General features: G+C 42.5%; 1 protein-coding gene across 1 annotated transcript in view; it reads left to right on the plus strand.

The window, feature by feature from the left end:
- The window catches only part of LOXL4 (lysyl oxidase like 4), a 231339-nt gene that overhangs the window by 24432 nt on the left and 187093 nt on the right, over window positions 1-19814 (plus strand). The window contains exon 3 of the mRNA XM_078643561.1: window positions 1462-1640. Within this exon, the coding sequence (XP_078499687.1) occupies window positions 1462-1640 (179 nt within the window). The remainder of the gene's footprint in view (window positions 1-1461; window positions 1641-19814) is intronic.

Raw genomic sequence — 19814 nt, forward strand, 5'->3', positions numbered from 1 at the left:
AAACGGCAATGATCTTGATGATAAGGCCCTGTGGTTTCAACCCCATAATCCACCTCCCATGTTAGGTATGCCTAACACAGGAATTTAGCAGACGTTAAATTCCTGCGTTAGGCCATAGGTAGCAGAATTATTATCATAGCTACCCCTCCCTGCTAATATCGCTAAGCTGCCTTCGCAATATTTTCCCATGTTGTTTCTGTCAGCCAAGCCTAATTTGCATCTCATTATCGATGCGTAGCTAGTAGTGACAGAAACGGGAGATAATTCAAGGATAAACGCGCTAGCGTGTCCTTGTTTATAAATCAATAGAATTATTGCACTTTTTGGACGAAAACGGCCGCTAACTGCGATAATTCTCTTGATAATATGTCCCATAGTTGGAGTGGGACCTGATAAGACGTCAGCCAGTGTTTCTCACTGTGCTAGCAGAACACTCCAGTTTTTCAGAAGCTAGCTCACCAAGGTTTTGAGGGCGAACTCAGGCCCATGAAACTGCCTCTGTGCCAGCAGCCATAAACCCATGCACCCACGGCCATTCTTTACCGAAGACATCCAGCTTGCTTAGTAGAGTTGTACGATGATGAAGGTGCATTTTGTCCCCTAGTGGAAATATAGGGCCATATTATCAAGAACAGCGTTAAAATTATCGCCGCTTTAGCGGCAGGAAACTGCTGCTAAAGCGGCGATAATGGGCTTGATAATATGCCCTTGTGAATTCCCATAGAAGCCCATGTTCTGGTGTGAACATGGGCTTCTATAGGAATTTACAAGGGCATATTATCAAGCCCATTATCGCCGCTTTAGCGGCAGTTTCCTGTCACTAAAGCGGCGATAATTTTAACGTCGTTCTTGATAATATGCCCCATAGCTCTCCAATTAGTCTTGTACATGGCATCAATAATTCAAGTTTTTGGGATTGTTGAAGATGAGAGTTCTCCATATTATCATAAAATCAAAATGTAAATGCATTTTTAGGCTTGAAAGAGCATTTGATTTAACCTTGAACAATGGAGGGTCACTGGCAAACCAGTTGTTCATGGAATATCTGCATCCCCTTCTCATACAACAAAACCTCCATCACTGCCTAATCTGCCATGAAGAGCTTTGTATCCATTGAAAGTCCCAAGTGCAGTGCTGTAAACTAATAATGATGCCGCCCCATTAGATGGAGACAAAAACATAGCATACGTTAGCTCCTGTAGGCTAATAAATGGGTGGGCATGGCACAATGAAAAAGAAAAGCCAGGCTAAGAAGAGGTAATCATTCAGGAGAGGATTCAGTGGAAAAGATCTCCGTATTATCTATGGAACATAAGCACGCCTGACTTAAAGTCAAGGCTGAAATGCATAGAGTAAGGACAGTGTTAAGAAAGCAGAACAAGGCTGGCAATGTGTCATTACTGGATTTACTTTGCATTTTGAATACAAAGATAATAGTGATTGTTTTATTGTTGTCTATAGGTCCCATCTGGCTGGATAATGTCCGCTGCACAGGCACTGAGACTACCCTGGCTCAATGTAACTCCAATGGCTGGGGTGTGAGTGACTGCAAGCACTCAGAAGATACAGGCGTGCTCTGCTCCGAGAAGAGGTTACCGAAGTTTGAACAGGAGAGGCAGTCTTTGACCCTCAATATGAAAGTAAGATATTGTGCCCTCAGTATCTAGCATTGCTTTAAAATCAGAGAAAACAATGTATATGTAGATGTAGATGAAAAGAATGTATATAAAGTGCATTGTTTTATATTGTTCTGGCAAAGCGAGTCAAACAACTAAAGTCCACTTCAGCACACTTTGCAGAGTAAGAGTAAAAGAGAAGTTTACAACTCAGGCATACGTCCAGATGAAGACACAGGACTCAATCTTGTTGAAGTGTTGTGATACTGTATACTCAGGCCCTCATTTAAGCAGGCCTAATTACACACACCACCCATCATTCTCCTGCATCATTAGCTGGCTCTAGCGGCTCTTATTGAGAGGAGTTGTTAAGTCAAAGAGGGAGAATGGTGGGCTGTAATAAGCCCTGTGTAGTTCCAATAGGGCCTTCTCATGGAACATCGCATACTTTTCTTAGGCCCTGAGGAAGTCAATGGGGCTAGCACTTGGTCCCATGTCACCACACCACCAGACTTCACCCCACAAGGTCATGTAAAGAATTGGGCAGAAAATACTGCAACCCGAGGCTTACATGGCCGATATTTCGCTGTGTTATATGTGGGGATAACACCCCACCACCCTCCTAAAATTGATGGCTGGGAGGTAGGACCTTGGTGGTGGGAGGCTAAAGCAAATGGTAAACATTCATACAAACTATTGTTAATGTGAACTCAAGCAGGTCTGAATGGGCAGTAAGTTGTAGTTGCCAGCCTTTTGTGATTGAAAAATTAAGGTGTCAGAGAGAACTCCCCATTGCAACGATTGCACGTGCTTTTCCTATTCAAACCTTGGTAGTAACGTAAGAGACTTGATTGTCCTATAGACAGACAGCACCAATCCCTGGACGTTATAATTTTGAACTCTTCTATTTACAATAGCTCTGTAATGCTCAATCATGATTGTTAGAAATGGGGGTCTCTAGTTGGCAATGGTTTGCACCGTTGTCAAAGTAGGGACCCTTCTGCCTAGTCAGTGTAAGGGGGATGCACTTCTTAAAATGACCCCTGCTCGCACTCTTGGTAGTTTGGCATGAGCAGACAGGTTTATCTCAGAGGCAGTGTGTAAAGCATTTGTGCACACATGCACTAATACAGTGAAAACACTACAAATGGACACCACACCAGCTTAGAAAAATAAGTAATTTTTATCTAACCAAACAAGACCAAAATGACAAAAATCCACAATACAGTAATCAAAAGATGGCTTTCAAAAGGTAAAAATAGTTCTGTTCATAGAAAATGGTGGATGCGACACTTTCAACACCAAATACCTCGGATGCATCTAAAACACAACCAAAAAGGATCGAAGGGAAGGTGATGCATAGGGCGCACTTACACACAGGGAAGGTGATGTGTCGGTTCCTTGCTCCGGGGGAGGTGATGTGTCGATTCCCTACTGATACGCAGGGGAGGTGATGTGTCGGTCATACCTCGGTTTCCTAATACATTGATAGGTGATGCGTCGGTTTCTTACTGCGTCCCCCAGCGAAGCGACAGACGTGGCACCTCAATGCGATGTGTGACGATCTGGGACGAGGGGATACGTGAAGATCCGGGATGCACTTTGACAATTCCAGCTGCATTCCCTCGATGCGTTGGTTCTTATACAACAAGCCCTCTATCAGAGTCGGTGTGGTGATCTCGGCCGTCAAAGATCGGTGTACAGGACATGTCACATGGCGGACACTTCAGCCGCGTGCTGACGCTGTGCCAATTCTTCGGTTGCAGAGATGCGTCGTAAATTTTCTCGCACCACTGCGGTGCGTCGATTTTCACAGTTCCTTAGTCTTTTGCAGTTCCTATCTCCAGAAACAACCTCCAGAGGCCCAGAACACTGGCAGGCACCTCTTGGCAGGTCAAAACTCCCAAAAAAGAGGTTCAGGGGGGACTGGGGTGAAATCTTTGTGTCCCTGAGACTTCAGAACAGGAGGCAAGTTCTACTTCAAGCCCTTGGAGATCTTCCGAAAGCAGGAGACACTGCACAAAGCAACGTTCTTGCCCTTTCCTTGGCAGAAACATCCACTGCAGGCCAACTCCAGACAGCACACAGGAAAGGGGCAGTACTTCACCTCAGTTTCTCCCACTCTTCTCCTTGGCAATGGTTCTTCTTGAATCCCAGAAGTAATCTAAAAGTCTGGGGTCTGGGCCCCACTTTTTATAGCACAAATTCCTTTGCTCCCTGGTGGCAGAGAAGCCTTTTGCCCAGCCAAAACCAGTTCCCGTCCTCACTGATGCAGCTTCCTGGCAGGAGGTGGAGGCAGCATTGTCCAAGGCAGACCAGGCCCATTCAGGTGTGAACGAAATCTCCTCCACCTACTCTGAATGCTGCCCAGGTCTATTCAGCTCAGCCCTGACTCAGCCTGTAAAAACAAGACACACCTCACCTCTCCAAATGACTGTCTGAACAGAATGTACCTCCCCAGCCCCTGTCACTCCAAAGCCAGACAGTCAATACACAAACCATCAGAGGCACACAGGATGGATGAGCAAGCAAATGCCTACTTTCCAAAAGTGGTATTTTCAAACACAGAATGTAAAAGTCATTCTTGCTAAAATATGCATCTTTATATTCTGAGTTCAGGAATACTACATTTTACCTTCCCATCTTGTCCCAATGGAAAGTTATATTTATAAGATGTTATAAAAAAACTCCCATTTTATCCCATGGGACTGTAGTTCACTATCAGGATATGTTACACACATCACAACATGTCCTACCTTTCAGAGACACTGGACCTTGCTCACAGGGGTACTTTGGACTTACCTTAGGGTTGACTCATGTGTCAGAAAAGGGAAGGTTAGGGCCTGGCAAGTGGGTGCACTTGCCAGGTCGACATGGCAGTTTTAAATTGTACACAGACACCGGAGTGGCAAGTCGGAGACCCTTTTGAAAAGGCTGCTTTTGTGGGTGGCACAATCAGTGCTGAGGGCCCACTAGCAGCATTTGACTTAAAGGCTCTGGCCACACACAGTGCACTGTACTATGGACTTAGTGGTAAGTCAAATAAGCCAATCATGGAAACACTATTTACAGAGGGAGCACTTGCACTTTGACACTAATCAGCAGTTACAAAGTGCCCAAAGCATGTAGAGAGTCAAAAGCGAAATTCAGCACACAGATAAAAATACAGGTGGCAAAGGCAAAAATACTGGGGAATCCCACACCAATGATGCCAGGTCCAACACTTATGGACCTACCTGACTTCAGATTGAACAACACCAGTTGCATGCCCTTCCCTTGATCCATCAAGGGGCTCCCACCAGTAGAAAGTTTGAAGTAATACATTCTCGGGAGAAGTATCTTGGTTTCAGCGATAGAACATTCAGCAGTCATGTTGAGGAAATGCATTTGGATGGGGCAGTACAACCAGTCCCATACAGTACATTAGGACTTATCAATTACTCATTCCCAAAAGAGCAATTTTCGGTAATTAAAGACTGTTTTGGAGCAAACAATCATGGTTTATGGACATTAAATAATAACACAACATGATCATATCCTAACCATTACTTATTTTAAAGTGCAGTCCTCAGTGCTATAGTGGTATTTCAGTTCTTTTTCTGAAGGGTACTATGTAGCACATATGCTGATGATAGTATTTGGTAATGTCATTCAGCAAAACCAAAAGTAGCCTGGTGGCTATTCTCCAGTTCTCCTAAATGCACGTCAACAAGTTGCCTCGCTACTATATATTTGCGAGGAGGAACTCTTCCTGGAAGGCGCCCAGTTGCTTCCTCAAATAATAACATGTGGTACTTCTGCAGCATCACACACAGACTGACGTAAAGATCACCAAGGATATTTCCTAATGACCTAGGCGGCCACTTTGCCAATAGTCTAAAACATATAGAGGCTGGTGCTTCAACCCTCAGTTTAAATTTAGCCACAGATTGAGGCACAGCTTCATTATACTAGTGGAAGCAACACCAAACGCTGTTTGAATCCTTAATGGCAACAAAGTAACATCTCATTGATTTTGATCCTATTTCACAACAAGAAGTGGCATCACACAACCTTTCAACCTGATGGAAAGAAAGAGGATAAAATACAACAACAAATATAAATGTAATATATATTTTAAAAATCTCACAAGTCATTTGAAGTTACTAAGCGCACGGGAAAGGATTTCTTTGTATTGTTAGCCACATTTGCAATTCATGTGAATTTCCCGAATGCAAATTTGGTAGAAGCCAAGCTGAATATTATAAAATACAAGACACTTCCATGGAACAGTGAAGCTTTAATACGTATATTTTTTTTATAGCTAATAAAGACCGGAGTTGCCTTCTGTTCTTCACTACTGTTCTTCACTAATGGGCTTCACAAGAGATTTACTTCTTGTATCTGTCCTTGCTACATGTCCCTAAAATCAGAAAGGCCCGAACCAGTGGGTGTTCTTTCTGGTGATTGGCGCCAAAATAACGTATTAGTCTGCCCCAGAACTGAGAGTGATTGAGAGCCGCTTAGCTTATAGAAATTTAAATTGTTGGTAGCCTAGTGGGCTATTATTTCTCTTTCAAACAGTTTGGTGTACGTGGGCTTTATTGATCATGAATGAATGGATAAATTATTGTATGACATGAGTAGACTTTGAAATGGCCTGACAAAATATTGTGCGTTATGTTGTTGTAAGAATTTATAGAGCGTGCTTATACCCAAAGGTCTCGTGCTTAAACTTGCTCACTAATGGAAAAAGTCACACACTACCATTAAGTGGAAAAAAGTACATTTTTTAGTCTTTTTCTAAACAATTTTTGAAAGGATCTAAAAGAAAGTGGTAGCTGATTGCTTCCCTTAGCAGGAAACACAGAAGAGGATCTTCCACGTAGTCTAGCTCTTTTAAAATGAGCAATTTGTAAGGTACTTATGTTAGAAGAGTGCAGTCTTTATCGAGTAGTGTGAAATGTATCGAGCTTTTTCAAAAAGAGAGGTGCTGTTCCATGTACACACTTCTGAATACTTTGAAGAAGGGAAACCTCGAATTTGTTTGGAAATTCTTAACGCCATATGGGAAGAGGAGCTGCATCCAGTAACATAATCCTACGTGGACCTGTGTGGCAGAGGTCTTACCGGGCACTTCTGAGAAGGTTGCCACCAGAGGAAAAATAGAGTGGAACAAACGCCATGAAGATTTATGCAAGCAGTTTTGCGGAGTCTGTTTAACCCACTATGTGGCAGTGTAGTGGTGAGTCTATTGCAACGACCTCCTTGTACGTCAGTGGTAACATCGCGAATTCCGTAGCGTGGCGTCCTGAGGTATGCTGGTTGCCGAGCCATGAAGTCGTTTGTGTGAACCCACGCATGTGAAGAACTAGAAGGAACAGATTTGGCTGTCAGCAGTGTGTGGAGAGCGTTTCACCGCAGCATATGTGAGGCAATGAAAAGTGAGTGGAACGACGTCCACAGGGATTGCTGATTGTGAGCGCTCCCATCAGTCCGGCTTTGTGAGGCAGCTTTGTGGGCTTGCGCGAACAGGCACCGCCAGGAACGGTTCACTACCATGAGCAAACAGCACATCCTCCTTCACCAGTTGGGTGTACAGGGGCGCACAATTTAGGAGACGTTGCCCGTACCAGAAAATCCCAATGGAGAGGCAGTGGAAGGTATGGACGATTTAGCTGCCTCCATGATAAAGTTGGAAACACACTTTGGGGACAAAAAAATGTAGTGTTGGAGAGGCACAAGTTTTTCAGCAGGTCCCAGGGTAAACAAGAGTCAGTTACCAACTATATTGCAGCATTGAGGGGTCTCACCCAATTGTGTGAATTTGGCAATTTGACAGACTCTTTGATTAGAGACCAATATGGCCAGTGCACTAACAACTTACGTATCCAAGAAAAATTGTTAGCAAAGAATCCCAGCCTTCGAGAAGCAGTGAGGATTGCTAAATCAGTGGAACACACACTGCAAAATCTATAAAAGAGATGAAGACCACAGCAGAAGTGGTAGCAAATATCCAAGAGGAAGTGGAGATATGTGAAGTAAGTTAGGTGCAAAACAAGAATAATGTGCACAAGCCTCGTGGGAATGAAAGAAATTACAAGTGTTATAGGTATGGTAGCAGCAACCATCTTGCTAACAACTTCCATTGTCCAGCACGGAGCGTTACTTGCAAGAAATGCAATAGGAGGGGACATTTTGCCAGGGTGTGTAGAGAAGGTGACAACGCAGTGCCTTTACGACGCAACTTTTACAACGCAAACCATTACAACGCATTGCGCTGGGGGGCGCTCTAGGATAGAGAATAAGTTTAATTTACTGTCCAACACCTTCCCTGGTGTCCACGGGGACTGGAGTTGGAATAGTAAATTAAACTATTCACTATCCAGCACCCAAAAGCACTATGCGTTGTAAAGGTATGCGATGTAAAAACCGCGTTGTAAAGGCATGCGATGTAAAAGTATGCGTTGTAACGTCATACATCCATGAAAGAGATGCAAATCGAATCCAAGGGAAGAAACACTGTCGGCAAAGTTTCATCATAGCGACAGGATCGAATTTATTAGGGTGGCAGTACCAAAAAGAGTTGGGTATTATCCTCAACCTGAACATGGAAGAACAAGTACTGCTGACTGACCAGATTTTGCTTAGTGCCGACATCTGTGAAGAGTTCACCGAACTGTTTGAAGAAAGGTTGGGACTCCTCCATGATTACCAACACAGAATTAAACTTAAGGTTAACTCAAAACCAGCTGTACACACGTTGCGTCCAGTACCACACCAAATGAGGGAGCCCTTAAAAAGGGAGTTGAATAGATTGTGCACAATGGGGATCATACAACCTGTAGACATGTCCAAATGGTTGGCACCCATTGTAATTGCGGCCAGGGCTAGTGGGGAGGGCATCCACTTATGCGTGGACTTACGAAGCCTAAATGAAAACATCTGGGTTGAAAGGTACCCACTCCCGACATCAATGAGATGCTCAGCACCATGGGTCAGGCAAAGTTATTTAATGTCATTGATCTGGTAGACCTGCACCCTGACTCAAGGCCCTTCACTGCGTTTATAACCACCCAAGGAGCTTACATGTTCAAGAGGATGCCTTTTGGGCTGGCATCTGCCACAGCAGTATTCCAGAAGATCATGCTCCAGATCTTAAAAGATGTAGACCATACTATGTGCTTCCAGGATGATATCCTGGTGTATGGTCGCTCAGTGGAAGACCATGACCGCACCCTCAGACTTGTGTTCAAGAAGTTGATGGATGCGGGGTTGACGGTGCAGAAGTCCAAGTGTCAAATTGGAGTGTCTTCATTCGACTACCTTGTTCATTCCATTTCCGAGCATGGAATCCGACCAAAAAACAATCTTCTGAAAGCTGTCAAAGACGAACCTTACCCCCAGAATAAGGATGAACTCAAGTCCTTCCTCGGTCTTATGGAGTACATGGCAAAGTACGTCAAAGATATTGCTTATATGTGTGAACCTTTACGTGAGCTGCTGAAAGAAACAAAGATTTTGAAATGACCAGAACAGGAGCACTGTAGATGCATTTTAGGAAGAGATATTGCATTCACCTGCATTAGGCATTTTTGGCCCAACCAAAAAGACAATCCTTACCACCGATGTGTCAAAAAAGGGTTTGGGGGCCACCCTGTCACAAAGAGATGGTAAAGGAGAAAAAAGTATTGCTTTTGCTTCCCGGTGCCTTTCTAAGGCAGAAAGTAATTACTCTGTTATTGAAAGGGAGGCACTGGCATGTTTCTGGGCAGTAAAGCATTTCACATTTTTCCTGTGGGGTTTCAATTTTACCGTTCGTACAGACCATAAGCCTCTTACTTTCATCTTTACGGTGAAAGGGATGGAAAATTGCACTCCCCGAATTGGAAAATGGATCTTGGGACTGGAGAACTTCAACTTTAGAGTTGAGTATGTCCCCGGTGAAGACAAAAAATTTGCTGACTACTTGTCAAGAGCTCCTGTGCAAAATGTACAACCCGAAGAAATGTTAGACAGTCCCGTCTTGGTGGTGGATGAGCCAGCACTCACGGAGGAGGAATGGGAAAAAGGAATGGAAGAAGATAAAGACTTACACAAACTCAAAGTGTTAATGAAGGAAGGATGGCCCAACAAGTGCAGCGAACTAGAGGACAATCTCAAGGACTTCTGGGAAGTCCGGTATGAATGAAGCACTATGGGCCACAGAGTATTCCGTCAGAATAGGATTGTACCACCTGTAAACCTCAGGAATAGAATAGTGGAACTAGCACACAAGGGGCATTTAGGACGCAGCCTTACTAAACAAAAGGTGAGGGAGAAATTCTGGTTCCCTAGAATGGACGCTATGGTTGAGCAATTGGTGAAGGATTGTGTTAGCTGTTCCAGGACCGACAAAACCAGATCCGTAAGGAAAGCACCTTTGTGCCCAAATGAAGTACCCCTTAAGCCATGGAGCAAGCTGGCCATCGACATCATCCGACCCATGGACAATTTGGGTATTCAGAAGAGGTTCATGTTAGTCTTAGTCAACTACACTTCCCACTGGATCTCACATAAATTTGTTCATCGCACCAACACCTGTGCCGTTCTTGAGTTTCTCAAAGATGTTTTTGCAAAGGAGGGTATACCATCCTCCCTTGTCACTGACAATGGGGTACAGTTTACGTTGCAGCATATGGTTGACTTTTTAGCCAAACTTAACATAAAAAATGAGAAGACTGCACTGTCCTACCCTAAGGCCAATGGCCTGGGTGAGAGGGCCAAAAGACTTATTAAAGAACACGCTAGCCTCTACCAAGGGTTGGGAAGCAGAGTCATCTTTGTGTGATTGCTTGTGGGCATACCACACCTCTCCTAATCTTATAATCGGAATTTTCCCCTTTGTATCCCTCAGGAGGAGGGAACCCTGTACTAAACTTAACCTCAGTTGGTTGGTGGGTGGCAGGGTAGCAAATCCCAATTCTGTAGACGCTAGCGAAAAGGTCAAACTGCACCAGGCAAAATACAAGGGTTGGTATGACAAAAAGAACAGAGTGAAAGCCCTAGAGTGGAGGGTAGGCTATGTGATGCAGGTGTAGAAGAGTATAAAGGGGCCACAAAGCCCAAGATAGTTCTACCCTCCCTATCGTCTAGCCAAAGTGTTTAAAAATGTGGTTCTTCTGGAAAATGGACAATATTGGAGTTGTGACAAGATTGTAAAATCTAATGTGTTTTCTGTTGGTAAATAAGGGAGATGTGTTACAATCTCTCACCTTTTTTCCCATGGTATGTTCCACCTCCCCCTCCCTTTCCCCTTACCTTGGAATGCTCCGCTGAAGCTTGGGTTGGAATGTTGACAGATTTCAGTTGTTGAGGAAAGTTGAATTGCCATTAAAGCATACTCTGAACTTACTCGGATCATGCGCCTTGAACTTAACAGTAACCCTTTTGCTAAATAGAAGCCAGTGGATTTTAGCAAGCAGAGGAGAGGCATTAGAAAATTATGCAGGCTGCAACATAGTCTGTGCGTCTTGATTTGTAACTTTTTATTAGGCTTTGCATTTGCTGGTTTGATCTACACAATTATAAATTATTCCAACAACCCATTTGTGAGCTGAGGTAGCTGAAATCATTGTCCTGGCTCCCTCTGACATCAATTGAAAAAACGATTTCAGAGATTTAAGGCTATGTAAGAAAGAGAATATCACGGAGGAAAACTGAGTATCCAGTCAGAGAGACAAAACAAGTCTGGAACCGAGACTCTTAACTACAGATTGAGGTTTTGGGAGTGAACCTAGGCAAAAAGGCCTTGGGACATGAGGCAAGATCTACAGATCTCTGCCCACCATGACAGTCAAAGTTTTTTTCAAATTTAGCTTTAACCAATTTATTGTTTGGTATCATTGAATACACACTGTTGATACAAGATTTCTTAAATCAGAGGCTTCTTTTATTCTTGTGCATAGTTATTTTCTGAACTGGCAAACAGGTGTTTCATCCAGTCACTTCACCAGGACTTTATCAAGGCCAGATAATGCATATAAAAGGTGTCCCATTTGTTACATTTATATATTTAGCAGATGCTGCACCTTCACCAAAACAGGCTTTGAAGGAGACCACCACCCCCTGAACAACAAATAAGAACTCCTATAAGAGCATATAAAATGGCATAGCCACAGGATAGGAACAACAACCATCCCAATCATTTTAAGCTACTTACATGAAAATCTGATTTAATTTCTGATTGGAAATTTAAAAAAACATTATAAATTGCAGAAAACAATATGAGATTATTGCATAATATGTGTATTGGTCCACATTAAAAACCCCTGTGAGGCAAGACATAAGAGGTGAATGACCCAAGTGTGCTAACATTAGCAAATAAAATCAAAAATCCCTCCTTGGGAATTCTATCAATTCACAATCAAATGTAGCATTATCTACTCAAAAATTGAGGTACTCCTGAATCTGTCAATAAAAGTATAAGTGATAAAATGATTTTGGCAAATAATCAAATTATTTTATAGTAATGAAAAAGTTTACCTCATTAACTACCCCATGTAGCCAATCACCGCCAAGTTTGAGACATCATATGAAACAGTTCACCTCCAGTCAATATTAACTAAGGCTGGGCGGAGTTGGCAGAGTGGCACTACGCGGAGGTCAATGGAGTTGGGGACAAACTCCGTGGAACACCGCTTCGCACCGCCACCTGCCTCCACCCCCATATTAAAAATTAAATAAAAATACAATAAGTAATAAAGTAAAAACAGACTTACCTTCACTGCGGCGTCCCCGGGCTGATGTCCTCCTCTTCCTTGCATCTCAGAGTGATCTGCACATGCGCGCACTCCCACGTTTGCGCATTTCTTGCAAGGAATGCGCATGCACGGGCTCACGCGCATGTGCAGTTCACCCTAAGACGCAAGGAAGAGGAGGAAGGCAGCCCGGGTACGCCGCAGTGAAGGTAAGTCTTTTTACTTTACTCTTTATTGTACTTTAATTAATTTTTAATATGGGGGTGGAGGCGGGCGGCGGGCCAATTCCTCTGTGCCACGGAGTGTGCAGAGTTTTGCCTACTCCGCGTTCTCCGTAGGCAAAACTCCGCACACTCCGCGGGCGGAGCGGAGTTCTCCGCCCACGGTTAACATTAACCTCCAAACCGTCCCTTAATGAGACACAGAAAGAGAACTCGATACCAAACAAATTCAAACAAATTTCCTTTCAATTATTCCATGGATTATATAGCAAGCTTGAGTGAACACATTTCAACATCTTTAAATGTGAAATATAATGATCCCACAAAGGGACAGACTCACCCTTTTCTCAAAGTTGATTTTCGAAATCAAAACTGCAGTACCGAATGGACATGCTTGCATGTGACTTTCTATTCAGGAGTGCCAACTGTAAAGGGAACCCTTTAAATAGACATTTCATTGAGAAATATTTATTGCGTACTGCGCTGCCACTCCGTACGGGATGCATAGGATGAAAAGCAAAGTTACGATCAAGCAACTTACTTTTAAGTGCAGTATTGAAGTAGCATTTTCGCGTATATCCATGCAGTTGTGTAGTCCCCACGTACTGCACCTGAGCCATATTTAAAGAGCAGCATTACCCAAATTGAACCTTGGGGAATGCCTGGAGGTAAATCAGTAAGGTCAGGGACAAATGAATGGATTATAGCTGCTTGAGTATGATTTAAGCCAATGAAGAGCAGTATGGCAAATGCCTTGTTAGGACACTCTAGCTAAGAAGATTGCTTAATCGACTGTATCCAAGGCTGCCATCAAGTATAGTAATATCAGGGCACAGGTGGAGTGGGCGTCAGCAGGCTTCAGAAGATCATCTTGAACAGCTATTAGTGTGTGTTTCTGTTGGGACGGAAATTTACTTGGGGATCCTCCAAGATTGCTGAGGATTAAAAAAAACCTGTACATTTAAGGAGCAACAACGGTTTCCATAATTTTAGCCACCACCGGCAGAAAAGTGATCTGGTGATAATTTGGGGATCCATGTTGAACTTTTTTAACAATGATCTAACAATGCCTTGTTTAAGTGGACAATGGACTACTACAGATTCAGAAGACAATGAGATTATGTTGTACAACAGCTTCTTGATGTAAGGATAATATTTATGCCACAGATGCACTGGGATCAATATAATGAATAAATTAAAATCATCTGGTTAAGGAATGCAGAACTGTTCTGGGCAAGATTTATCAGTTCTGGTATGAATAGGTGGCTGGACAGGTAGTTCACGCTCTGAGAAACTTCTAGAGGTGTTGTGTTGAGAAATAGCAGTTTGAATGTTAGTAAGTTTGGTGTAAAAATTGATATTGTTTCATCACATACGATTGTAGAACAATTTCAGGGGGCCAAAGAGGATAAAGAAGATAGTTTTTTTACCAACTCTGAAGAGTTCTCATTATATACTGATGAATTTAATATTATTTAGGATGTATTATTGTTTTCTTGCGGCATGGATGGCATTTTTGAATGTGAACAACTTGGCCTTGTAGATTGATTTATATTGGAGATCATAAAGGAGCCTTGATTTTTGTTCTTCTTGGCTGGCAGAGAGTTTGACAGATGTTAATGCTTCATAGAACCAAGGTGCTTCCTTGCAATTTTTCCCACTTTCCATGAAGTTTACAGGGGCAGTTTCACTTGAAATGGTACAGTCCAGTTAGCAGAATGTGACTATTGTATTTACATATTCATTGGGAGATCAACAAAAGAATCAATTAGAATGTTTTTGATTTATTTTGTTCTATGGTATATTCACTTTCTGTAGATTATACCTTACATTTGACATTAGGTAGGTTGTTAAGAACTAGACATATTAGTATTAGAAAATCATCCAGAAAGAGTGAATAAGCCTACTCAGTTGTGAGATCAAAAATGTTAATTTAAATCACCCAGCACAAGTCAGTCTGTGTGCGTGCTGGATACATCCAAATAGTACGTTTTTATATTTGCAGCACATGAAAAGTTAGAAAATCTCGACTGCAATCCTTCTCCAAGACTTAAGATGGCCATCTCTTGGGTAAGCATCGGAATAAATGAAATGCTGGGTAGAGATGGAAGAAAGACTACATGGACACTGAAATGACTACTAGGTACCTACTCAGTCAACAAATGCCTTCAAACATCCAAACAAACCCCCCCAGTAGACTACAAAAAATCTAACATAGGTCAAAACAATACAAATAAAGTAAAAAAATATCCGAATCTCACTGCAAAAACGAACTTTATTAAAAATGGTCAAAAATTAAGAAGGCTAAAATTGGTAATCTGAAGCAGCAAATGGCTTGGGTGGCAGTATCGATACAAAAGGGGATGATGGACGGAGCGTTTGTATGAATCAAACACTCACCCCCAGTCAACTGATCTGGGTTTAATCCATCACCATTCTTTAGTTCACTCAGCCACCCCAGTTCGGACATGGCTATATGCAAATCAGTCTGACCCTGTGCCTTATGGGAACAGTCCAGCCCGAACTGCCAAGCCATGTCTTCCTTGGACCGGAAAGAAGCATCCTGGGACCGGTTTCGGATTCATAATCCTCATCAGCCAGGCTATCTGCAGTATGCCATGTGTCAAGACTCATGAGCTGCTCGCTGTCAGTTTTTTTATTGGCAGCTCATGTGAAATCAGAAAAACAAGACCTCAACCATTTGAGCAATGCCACCGGCATCATAAGTGGACAGCACCATAGACATAGTGAAAAGGACTGCTGGAGCAACTGAAAAGTGGGCATTCTGTAAAATCTCCAAAGGAATGGTCAGAACACACTGCTAGAATAATCAAAAAAACTGTAGCAAAAGTGAGCAGCAAGACATATTTTGGCTTTCCCTTTATTACGGAGTTGATCTTATCCGTGCTGTTTTTCTCTCAACCCATCTCTTATTCATTGTACCTTGTGCCATGCAGCCTGCAGTGCTGATACCCACCACTGACTCCAGTACTGCAGATTGCTACTATTCATGTAATTCAGGTGTGACAAGAGACGTGTAGCATCATGCTATTATGTTCCTTTTTAAGGCTATGATTACGAGTTTGGCGAACAGGGTTACTCTGTCTCAAACGTGTCAGATATTCTGTCCACCAAACTACATTTCTATTATATCCTATGGAACTTGTAATACGACATACGGGAAATCCATCATGTTTGTGACGGAGTACCCTGTCTGTCAAACTCGTAATCAAGCCCTGTATGTCCCCTGGTTAGAATGACATTTTATGGGAAGCCTCACAAAACGTATGACAGCCAATGTAGTTTTAATCACACAAGACATTTGAATCCTAGAAACCTCTACAATGTTTCTGAATATATATGTTTCTTCATTTATTTATTTTTTATGTTACGAAGTCTCAAAATTCATTGACCTTGATATGCTCTGCTCAGACAGATTAAGCCACACCAGAGAGGCCATTAGAAGGCAATCAACACTATGGATGTGCATATATTATTATTAAAGAACCAAATATTTCCTTGTCTAGGTTGTAATGCAAAAGCAATGTCGCACATATAGATCTGTTTAACTTTGGTACTGTGCGCTACGATGAACGTGATGCCACTACTGCTTCCAATTATGTGGTGGACGTTTTTTCATTACATCCTCACAGAATTGCCGACTGAACTATTCGCAATTTTGAAATCAGGAGCTCGACTGATCACCATTTTTGTCTGCCCGCAGACCTAAATGAAGTCGCCCCTCTGGCGTCCCTACTTTTTTGCCCAAAATATTTCCCTCCCTGATGCTTCACGAGAGGTCTGATCACTGTTATGAGATAAAATAACATTACCTGAATGTCTTGCAGTCACAGAGGCTGACACCCCTATGTTTGTTCAGAACCTGTAGCTCTACTGCTGTTTGACATGCCTTGATTTGGGCTCTCCTGTGTGGAAGGCAATGCCTTCTAGGTCTCCAGCTTCGAAATGCTCCTTCTGTTGAACTAGGGTGTCTTCCCCATCTAAGACATTTCAAACAGGCCCTTTAAACCAATTTTTAGATCTAGCAACAGCCAAGACTTTTGATTTTACTAAAATGTTTATAATATAATACATATCAGCCACCTCTCTTCATCCATTGGTCTGGTGTTGTGTCATTCACAATTTGCTTGCACCCACTGCAATATACATCATGGGGCAGTTGGTCAGCCTACTTCAACCACTGGTTAACTTCACTTTGAGTGACTGCATTTTGCTCTCTCACAAGGAACATATCCACAAACAAGCTAGTTTCTTTCAGTGCCAGTGTTTTTGTTTTCACTTCATATTTACTTTAGTGTTGTCTTTGTTTTCAGGGCCTGGTGTGATAGCAGGATGCTTCTGGTGCACATTCTATCTTTATCACATTCCATCTCCGGCCAATTTTGTTATAAATTCCCTTTGAACTACTTTGCTTTCCTGACTGCTGCTATTTCACAGCATACCAGATTGTGTCCATGTGAAACTGTTCTGTATTAACTCCTTCGGCGCTCATGACGAGCTCAGCTCGTCATGAGGCACAGTGGAGCTCTGCTCATGACGAGCTGAGCTTGTTATAATGGCCATGGAATGCCCACGCGGGGATAATTCCCCTCCTGTGCGGGGCGTTCCATTAACTGGGCGGAGTCGAGCACAGCTCCACTGTGCCTCATGACGAGCTGAGCTCGTCATGAGCACCGCGCGCGACCCCCCTCCCCCCGCGCGTTGGGGGAATTAGCCCTGCGGCAAAGGGGTTAAGTTATCCTCTTTTTACTTTTTCATTCTCACCTTTTTTCCTTCCTTCTTTTTTCTTGCTTCTATTCTTGCCTTCTTTCTTTCTTTTTTCTTTTTCTCTTTACTTTTTTCTCTCTTTCTTTCTTTGATTCCTGCCTTCTTTTTCTTTTTCGTTCATTTTTTCTTTTTTCCTTTTTCCCTTCGCTTTTTCACTATATTATTCTTTGGATCTCTTTCTTTCCTTCTTTCTTTTTCTTCCTATCCTTTCTTTCTTTTTCTTCCTATCCTTTCTTTCTTTGTCTTGCCTTCTGCATTCATGCCTTATTTCATTCTTCCTACCATTTTTTGTTTCCTTCTTTCTTACTCTGGCCTTCTTTCTCTTTCCTGATCCTTCTTTCTTTCCTTCTCTTTCTTTCTCATTCTTTCCTTCTCTTTTTCTTTCATTCCTACCTTCTTTCTTCTCTCTTTCTTGCTTTTTCTTTCTTTCTGGCATTCTTTAATTCTTGCCATTTTTTCTTGCTTTCTTTCTCTTTCTTTTTCATTTTAATTCCTTCTCTTTATTTCCTTCTATCTTACTTTTTTCCCTCCACTTTCTTTACTTCTCTCTATCCTTCTCTTTCTTATTGTCTTCTCTTTTGTTGCTTGTTTCCTCCTTTCCTTCTTTTCCTTTCTTGCCTTCTTTCTCTCTTTCTTTCTTTCTTGTCTGCCGTTTTTTTTCTTTGTTTCTTTATTAATGGCAAAAAGCTTACAGCCACTGCCAGACTGATTGACTTTTTTTTAGGTCTGTGTTAACCAAGAACTTTTAATTTGATAGATTTATGTGTATAACATTGATACTCATAGAGGTTTCATCCATACTTTATCCATAGTTTGTCATTGGTGTCATTCACATTTTTTTCCAGTCACTCCAGCATGCATTAAGGGGCAATGTATCAGCCCAGTCCAGCCATTGGCTGACTTCACTATGGGTCACTGCCTGCTCTCTTTTTTAAAAGGAACATCTCCACACACAAAGCAGTTCCCTTCGGGGCCAGTGATTACTATGGTAATGTGTGTTTTTTAGGACAAACCCCTTTTTTTCTGTAAAACCATGGCAAAACTAAACAAGCATTGCCAGTACGCTGGCAGCCAACCCCAGACCTAATGGCTTTCCAGTGCTTGTTTTGTTACTGACAGTTTTTCTGTGACATTCTCTCTTGCTGCTATTGTTCGTAGCGCCAAGAGGCTTCTCGGTAAAAGGACACACAATAAGTAAATACATAATGTAATTAATATACCTTATTATGTGATATAATGACCCAAGAACGTAGTCACTCATAGAGCAACCTCTCACTTTCACTTGCTCTTCACCCATTCACTGACTCCTTCCGAAGAGCAGATGCAAACATTCAGTACCTCTAACAGGACGAGTCTGAGCAGCGAGAACGGCAAGGGGAAGGCAGCAGAAAGCGGCCCCATCAGTGAAAATACACCTTTCAGAAATCCCATTAACGCTGTCGAGCACTTCGCCTATCTGTGTATTTTTCTTTTGGTAAAAATAATTATTGGAATATAGTGAAGTGGTGAAGAGTCTGGAGCAGAGGATAAATAACTGTCATCTGCGAATACAGTCAACAAACTCACTGCTCCCTTCACTTTTGACCCTCCCCCCATTCTCCCTCGTCTGCCCTTCTCCCGGTGGTTTATAATTGTACCTTTCTGCATCTTCTCTCGCTCACGCAACGGCGGAAAACATCTATTTATGGGAAGACCGAGGAAAAAACAGACCAGAAAAGTCTTGAAGAAAACATCTCCAGAAATACATGGAAGGCGGGAAGGGAAGGTGTGTACTCTCTCGTGAAGAGTGGAGACCTCTAGCATGAGCAGTTTTACGTTTCTGCTGTCGAGAAGTGCTGATGGCTTTTGGGGGTTAAACGCATTAAACCGTCTCCAGCAAGAACCAATAAGCATTGGCAAAGTTAATATGTGGGGATTGCATGTGCTAACGCTCTGTGTTAGAGCAAGGCGCTCAACAGGAAGCCAGCAGGAGAGTACAGAGATGGGCTGTAGAGGTAAAGAAGTCGACTTGTAGTTTAATGCAAACTCTAGAGTGGAAGCGGAAGGGTACACCAAACAGCTAATAGCATCAGGTGAGATGTGAATATTCCACTCGGCTGAGCCAACACATGATTAACAAAGTCTTGCTCCAATGGCTGCTAGAGACTGTCAATGAAACCCAGTAATTGATATGATGGACCCTATTAGTCACGGCATCCTTAGGGTGGCCTTTCTTCAGAACTTTTTCCTTTTACTTCCTGTTTTTGCTGATTCTTTTTATTGGTCTTAGGACTGTGAGCACTTAACCAGTGATAAAGTGCACGTGCTTCTCCCCTAAACATGGTGACATTGGTGTATAGCTGATTGGCACATTTGATTTACTGGTAAGTTCCCTGATAAAGTGGTATACCATATACCCAGGGCCTGTATTTAAAATGCTAATAGTGGGCCTGCAGCACTGATTGTGCCATCCACATAAGTATCCTTTCAAA

The sequence above is a fragment of the Lissotriton helveticus genome, chromosome 5_1, assembly GCF_964261635.1.
Source record: "Lissotriton helveticus chromosome 5_1, aLisHel1.1, whole genome shotgun sequence".
In the NCBI taxonomy this organism is placed as follows: domain Eukaryota; kingdom Metazoa; phylum Chordata; class Amphibia; order Caudata; family Salamandridae; genus Lissotriton; species Lissotriton helveticus.